Source organism: Rissa tridactyla, chromosome 5 (assembly GCF_028500815.1).
Source record: "Rissa tridactyla isolate bRisTri1 chromosome 5, bRisTri1.patW.cur.20221130, whole genome shotgun sequence".
Taxonomy (NCBI): Eukaryota; Metazoa; Chordata; class Aves; order Charadriiformes; family Laridae; genus Rissa; species Rissa tridactyla.
The window spans coordinates 45,993,698-46,001,740 of NC_071470.1; the positions used below are offsets into that span (position 1 = coordinate 45,993,698).

The 8,043-nt window shown below is 39.8% G+C and overlaps 1 protein-coding gene across 1 annotated transcript in view; it reads right to left on the minus strand.

Annotated features, from left to right (window-relative positions):
* RXFP1 (relaxin family peptide receptor 1) overlaps positions 1 to 7,135 on the minus strand; it is a 52,164-nt gene extending 45,029 nt beyond the window's left edge. Inside the window, exon 1 of the mRNA XM_054201726.1 lies at positions 7,014 to 7,135. Coding sequence (XP_054057701.1) covers positions 7,014 to 7,062 — 49 coding nt within the window. The 5' untranslated portion in view covers positions 7,063 to 7,135. The remainder of the gene's footprint in view (positions 1 to 7,013) is intronic.
* Between the last annotated feature and the right edge of the window lie 908 nt (positions 7,136 to 8,043).

An 8,043-nucleotide genomic window follows, 5' to 3' on the forward strand; every position in this document is an offset into this window, starting at 1 on the left:
CGAAAAGCCCAGCTATTCAATACCCATTTCTGATATATATTTGGAGGGAAGAAAGTGGTTGTCTTTCTGCTTGATGCTGAAAATCTGTACTGAAGATAAAGCAACATTTCTAAAAGAAAATATTTTCGAACCAGCCATAGGAGGGATTTGAAGGGAATTATTTGAGAAACACTTTGAAACTAAAGTTATCATATAACAGGTTTTGAAATACAAAGGAAATACCAAAAGAACTAGAGGCTTGCAGTGTTATTTGAATGCTAGAAAACAATGACAGTTTCTGAAAAAAATCATTGTCTGTAGTTCCTAGGTAAAGTAACAGTTAATTCATGTCTTCACATGGAATTGGAGACCAGGAAATGATGCCAGGAAGTGTACTTTCATGGTAGATAGGCCTTCTTGAATAAAGCTCTAAAAATGCAGGTCATCTTTGTTGACAGCATTACTATTAACTCCTTCAAATTAATCAAGTACATGGCTTTTAAATTCATTAACTTTTTTTTTTTTGTTTTCCTTCATACAGCTCAAACTTTGCTTTAACTATGTTGTGGCCAGATTTTAAGTTTCATGAAAGGATACTCTTAGTAACTGATTCTGAAGGGAAGCTGGTCTATAGCTATCTCACCTATTTCAGCCTTACATTTTTTTAATTGCAGCTGAAAAACAAAGTAAAGCAAAACAGAAAAGTATATATATTTCTATGCGAAAGCAACAACAACAAAACCTTTCCAAGCACTGTGCCTTTTCCCCTGAATTCAGCACAGCACTGACAATCACCTTTGTGATGGAATAGAGACTCCTCTGCCAGGTCATGCAAGTGCTTTTATTTTCTCTGTGGAACAGAAGAGGAAGAGGCAGTGTTCACGGGTTTTGACAGGCCTATGCACATCTTTGAGTCTCAGTCCGGCTGTACGGCCTCTGCCCTTCTTAGCGCCATAGTGGCACTTGCTCTCCTCTGGAGGAAACACTTTACCGAGAATAAACGTTTTGACCAAATAAAGCCTGGAGATTGATACAGGATACGTGGGTGGAACAGCGTGACCTGGGGTATAAAGGACTGGGTGATTTAATGTCCTCTCTGGATAAACTCTGCTAAGTGATCTCATGTGGACCAGTCCCACAGGGTCAGTGTAGCTGCTGCTGGGCTCTCCCTCCCAACTGCCCGGCCACCCTCTTCCCCCGACATCAGGTCTATCAGGTCCCAGGGCCAGCTCTCCCCAACAGGCCACAGCTGATGGCTCCAGAGACTCTTTCAAATCCATGTTTTCCCCATCAGTCCTTCCTCCAGGTACCTGTATCTCGCCCTAACACGCAAGTCAACTGCATGCTGGATGCCTCGTGAACATTGAGGACAACGCAGCAGGTAGTGAGCATAATATTGTGTATGGCTTCTTTGCATGCACAGAGTCATATCATACATTGTCCTCTTGCTTTTGCTATAACACAATTTCCAAATAGTTTCTTGCTTTTTTTCCTACGATAGGAACCATGTACAAACATCAGTTATTAGCAGCATGCATTCAAAGTCTGTCACATATCTTTGAATTTCATACATTTTTGCAAATGCACCTCCATATAATAATACAGGCACTTTACCTACACTTTGATTGGTCTTCTAATGGATTACTGACACCCTGCTGTTTAGTCTACGGCCTAACCACCTATAAATTACAATATTAAATTCCTCATTAGTTCCATCATACAGCTACAATAGATAAACTTCCAGTGTTTAATTCCTCACAGATTGCTTAGATTACAGTTTAGAATATGGCATTGTTGCTTAGTTGGAGAACTAAGACATTAACACACATACGGCAAGTGTTTCTGCTAATTTTAGGTTCCTGCTTTCAGGGTCAGCTTCACAGATTACTTAAAGCACAGCTTTTACAGACTTCAGTGGCAGCTGTGAAACGGACACCGCCACATCAGGATTATCAAGCCAAGAACCTAGAAAACCTGACATATAATTATTATCCATTTATGACACATTTAAAGAATCACTGTCCAGGGCAAGAAACAGGAAGAGAAATCAGTTCTCCACAGCAGAGTTCAGTTGCCTTCATCACATGGCTGTCATTTTGTAATCCCCAGCCACATTCCCATTACAGCTTTATCTTCTACAGCAAACGAATAAGGGGTAACACAGGCAGTGTAGTTCACCATATGTTTCTGATCCATTCTTCGAATGCCGTACAGAAAGCACAAGCTCTTGTGGAGCCATAGCATGAAGAAAATTAGTATGAGCACATAGGACAAATTAAGATTGTATCTCAATTTCTAAACACTGAGTTTGCAAAATTAATAATGTTCTTTGCTGTAGGTAGCCTCCTAGAATATTAAAGGAGAAAATCAATTCTCTTCTGACATTTCATAACATGACACCCTGTGGCATCACTAGTTCAGAACCTCTACCTCTCCAGACTGTCGGCATTTGAGAGGGTGGGGTGATCTGATAGTGTTAATCACCAGCCTCTGAGCAGAGGTGTTACACAGCAGGAAACAGTAAGCAACAGGACAACCTTGAGCTTCCTTCCAGCTTTGTAGCACAGTCCTCACCCCACTAAGCACAGCTCCTTTTTCTACCCAGTCTCATCTTTTCCTCGCCCTGGCTGCTTACCTTGCTTCCATCCTTTCTTGCCTAATCACTACCTGCTTCCCATCCTGTCCTCCCATGACCTCCGGTCTGCACGGATGTTCCGCTCTCACCATCCTCTGACTTTATTCTTCAAACACTCCCCTCTCAGAGCTCCTTGTTTTTTTCCTTTAACAAATTCATTGTTGCCTGCTGGCTCCCTCTCACACATCCCTTTCTTAAGTCTTTACCTCCCAGACTAATAGCCTTTCTGATTTCCTTTTTCTTTAAGTAGCGTTAGCCTTTTCTCTGACCTCTCTGCTCCCTTGTTCCACCTTCCTCTCCCTTTAGCCCCTACTTTCAGTCTCCTCGGTCAGTCCTTCCCCATACATTTTCACCTTCTCTCTTTTTCAGACACAACCACAATGACTTCCTGATCCTCTCAGCTTCCTACAGCTCCCTGCCTTGAACCCCTTGTTTCAAAGTCTTATTTGATGACTTCCAAGTATAGGACATACGGCACCACCAGGGAACTCTCAATGAGATTACTGGTAACAGTTCCTCTGATGAGCTTCACACTGCTCTTTAGCATCCAGGAATCCCCATTAGAGAAGGTTAATTTTTACACTACTGCAACCGGACTTTACCAGGCTCATTAGCTCTAGCAGGATGGCCTGTCAGAGGACTATCTCTCAGACACATTGATTTTGTGGAGGAACACTTCAGAAGCCCTTATTCATTTAAGAGAAGATATTGCTTAATACAGGATTCCCAGAATGATTCAACATAGGCAAAGTAACAACTGCTCACTTTCTTAAAAATTAAACTGATTTTGGTAAAGCTTTGCTTGTCGTCTTGCTCAAGGTGAAAGTCCACGTTGCAAGATTTCGGAGCAAATGGTTCAAGTCTGGTAGAGTTGCTATAAACAGTCAAGACAGGTTTGCAAGTTGGGTAACCCTGAGTGCTGTTAATGGAGAGGTGCAAGCGGCCTTGCCCACGCAGCTGCTGCAGGCAGACCAGCCTCTGCAGTTGACAATGGTTTAACTTTCAGAGCTTTAGTTTATTACTGTGTAGACTTTTTACTACCCTCTAACTGACATTAGAGGAAATTCTCCTCAGAAATCATCTTCATCCCTGATTTTCTGTAAAGATATTACTTTTTGTTGTACACACAGATATACAAAATGCACGTTACTCTTCTAGCCATAGGGAAGCCAGTCAGATTAATGCTCAAGTTAAGTGAAAGCAAAGGGAAATTAACCAAAAATTATTATTACACAACGATTATCCGAGCTTTTGCAAAGGCTGAATTAATTTCATTTTCCTATTTACAAATCTGGAAGGGATCTTAAAATTTGTTCCAAAGTATGTAAACAAGAGCGCAGTCTGCACAATCATAAACTTGCACTTCTCCAAATGATTTGGGATAGTCTCTTTCCCACATTTGACAGAAAACACTTGGCATAAGAGATCTCGGCCTTGAAAACAGCTGTCACGTGCATGCAGCACCAGAAGGGCTAACAAGTTTCAGATGGTTTGAAGAAAGTTTGAAAGTTTTCCTTGGCATTTTGAAGTGAGGATAAGGGAAGGGAAAAAAATATACGAGGGGAAGAACTGAAAGAGGAGGGAAGGGGAACTGTAGAAATAGGACTGGAAAAATTCAGGTAGAGGCACAGAGTATACAGGGTTAAAATAGTAACCACAGCAATTTGTTTTCCATGAGGAGCCTGCCACATTCCTTTCAGCATTCACTTTGAATACTTTAAGATACTAATGTTCTTCTGTTTTTCTTAATGATCGATAAACAAATTGTTTGCGGGTCTGTCCCTTAGCCAAAGTCTAGAACGACAAAATAGTTTTTGTGCCCAGAAAGCTAAAGTGACTCTAAAGACACAAAAGCTCTCTATGGTTGTTGCAGTAATTACAGTTGATTATTTTACTAAGAGAGAGGTGTCAGCCAGTGCAGTGCCAGCCACATGCCCAACCAACCTGCTAGCTTCACGAGGGGGGTGAGCCACCCAGGTAGATGTTTGTCCTGGCTACCAGTCCTGGCTCCTGCTGCCAATTCCACAACCGACGTCCGAAATTTACTTTTCTCCACATTACAACTGATGCTGTTGCACTGGCAAAAAACATCGTATAGATGCTGCTGCGTTTTCAAAGAAACCCTCTACCTGGTCTAGCATATTCCACATGGGAAAGTAGTCAGGCAGTTGCTGAGAGCTGCTGGTGCATAAAGAGCCACGTAGTTTGATTATTTGGATTTTGGAAGGAAAAGTTTTTGCATAAGAAGATTTAATGAAGAATCTGAAGGAAGAGAGTAAAATAAAAGAGCTATTGGGGTTATTTGTATGCAACTTTAGCTGTTGAATGGAAAACTAAGCAGATGTAGATTGAATTGATAGGATCAATGGGTCCCGTCAATTGGGACCCATATGGATGGGTCAGGCAAGAGTAGGTTTTGTACAATAGATGTTTCTCATTTTACTTTTTAAGAATTAGGAGCACCTGTGACTTGTAGAAATTAAAAAAAGAAACAAACCACAAAACACAACAATACTGTTCAGCTGAAATTTTAGCAGTCCATAAACAATAAACCCAATTTCTAAGCACAACTATACTTACATCAGGAGTGTTTATTTTAGTATCAGCTCGCCTAAAGACTTGAGCAAAGCTTAAATCTACCGTGTGGACGAAATCAGCCAACTTGCAGATGTGGTTACAATTCAGATTGCCGGCTAAAACTCTGAAAGGCAGTGAAGCTATGAGCAAAGTTAGGAGAAGTGGCACTAAACAGGAACCCATTTTGGTGCAAAATAGGGCACGGACAGGCAACAGAGACTCCAGGCATGCACATGCTTTAATCTATGACTACACTGCTTCTCTCTTCAACAAATCTAGATGAGCCATGTTGTTTTCTTATAAGTGTTATAATATGCTATATATGATGAGCCAATAAGCACCTCAAAAAGTAAAGGTCATCATAACTATGATACTAGGACGCCTGTAGTCATTTACAGTTCTCATCTGCTATCCTATTTTGCAGTAAGCTTTAATATATTTTGTTAGATTTTATAAATTCCACTGCTGAGATGAATTTAACCCAGCAGAAATTATGCCAATAATAATTTGCACATCTTGCATGAATGTTTCAACATTTTACTGTTTTGATATAGAACGCAGTAATGTGAAAGGCTTAACTTGTTTGAAGTCCTTTAGCTTTTATTCTGCATACCTTGAAGTACTACCTTTTAATATTGGATTATTGCTCATGGATAACATGGATGCATATGAAGCTCACAGGCTTGGTAAGATGTCATTATCATAACCAACTTAATTCCAAATACATTAATATCCCTGTTTTTTTCATGCTTGCAGCTCGCATATGAGGTATTCCTCCAAAACATAACAGAACTGCTTGGAGCTTGTCCACGGATTTAACTGAGCTTTGCAACTGCACAAATAGCTGTACGTGGAGCTCTGTTTCCCAAACTCCTAATGTGGGCAATATCCATTACAAATCTTATGTTAAACAGCATGGTATGAACATGTAAACCCCAAAAGGTTCAATTTAAAAGCAGGAGAGAGTGCAAGCTGTTGTTCAATACAGAAGAAGGTGGCAGAATTTAACCTTATGCTCCTATTAGTTTAATAAAATCGTTGATATTGCAAAGAATATTGATTTCATCTACAAAATCAATAAAACATTATTTTAGTATTGACAATGCAACAAAAATAAGTTTTTAATATAAAAACTACAGTTAAAGAAAATGATAAAGATTAGGAAATACAACATATGTATCAGTATCAGCAGCTTTACAGGGACAGCTTTACCCAAGTCGAAAGTAGCACTTGCAAACAGGGTACTCGAATTAAATGAAGAAAACATTACTGAAGTAAGGAGAAGGTCAGGTATAATTCCCTCCACATTGAAGGGATTTACATGTGAAGGAAAACTTAAGTTTAATTCAGTATCCATTTCACATGCTATACTGCCTATCAAGCTGAAGCAAACAGTAAAAATTCCTGTTACCTGATTTTTAAGAACTACCAATTCTAGTAGCACTGCACAGTATCACTATGAACTACTGAATGTGGATTTCGAGGCATCTGAAATGAGTCAGATCTATACGTACGTTCATTAAATATTTACAACAAGTATTTATGTAATGGTTAAACAGTTTCTTATTTTTTAATTTCGGCTCATAACTATTAACAGTAATTCTCAAAGCATTAAGTACAAAAATATTTGATCCTTACATGTAGCTAGTAACCTTGAGAGACCGAGTTACACACTTCAATTCTATCAAAAAATAATTGCCACAAAGAACTGTAAAATAACACTGAGACATCACAGTTTTAAAAAAAATCCACTACTGAAGTTTATCGGCTGTCTGCATTGCAATGTTCAAAACAAGAAAAAAAAAAAGCCAGATACACTTACCCTTGGCACCGATAAGCAAGAACATATAGAAGCAGCAGTCGGATGTCATATCTGTCCTTCAGCAATTCAATGAATAAAGCCAATGAACGTTGTCCCTTAAATTGCACGCCAGCCAGCGCGCCGCTCCTACGGTCTGCTTCTGACAGCCTTCAGCAGCGCATGAAGCAAGCACCCTGCTCCCTCCTGCCTTCCTCCCTTACTCTCCCTCGTGCTAGTCTCCCTCTCTCCCCCCTCTCTGACACACACACACACACACCAAAGTTTCCGGGAGCACACCGGCTCCTCAGGCTTTCCCTTACAGGATGGGGTCAGGTCTGCTCTGCAGCAGGCGAAGGCTGGGCTCTGTGCATGGACACGGCTCTGCCCCAAAGAAGGCTGCTGCTGCACAAAACACAGCCAGGTCCAGAGAATCATCATCAACACTCCAATTTTTTTTTCCTAATTTTTTTTTTTCCTTAAGTTGCAATACTGTGAGAGGCCTGAAAAGTACAGTTTTATTCAGGCAGATCTGTTTGAAACCAAACATTTGCTACAGTTTAGATAAAAATGGGTCGTTTCTCAAGTAAGGGGAAGTTACATTTATAAACACAGTCCCTTTGTAGCAATCCAGTCACTCACTGAAATACAGAAAAATGCACAATGTAATTTATTTCCAATAACAGCACGTCACTATTTTTACAGATTAACCCCTCTTCATGACTAATGCTAAAGAAAACAACCTAAAAGAGCAAAGAGGAAACATATACCATGTGGGAATAAGATTTTTCACGGATTTCCTCCTTGTTTAAATACTTTGAGACATTCCCAACTTTACTGTTACCAGTAGATCATGGTATACTCCATCACATACAGTCACATGGTTAAAAATCTTTTTTACGATGTGAAGGCTAACACTCACCAGCACAGCAAGATATATTTCAAAATGAGTCGGTCAGTTGAGATGAACTTGAGCGAGGAGCTGAATTTTATCTGCCCTCAAAGAAATTCAGATTTTTTTAATATATATGTATTTTTTTTAAAAAAAAAAAAA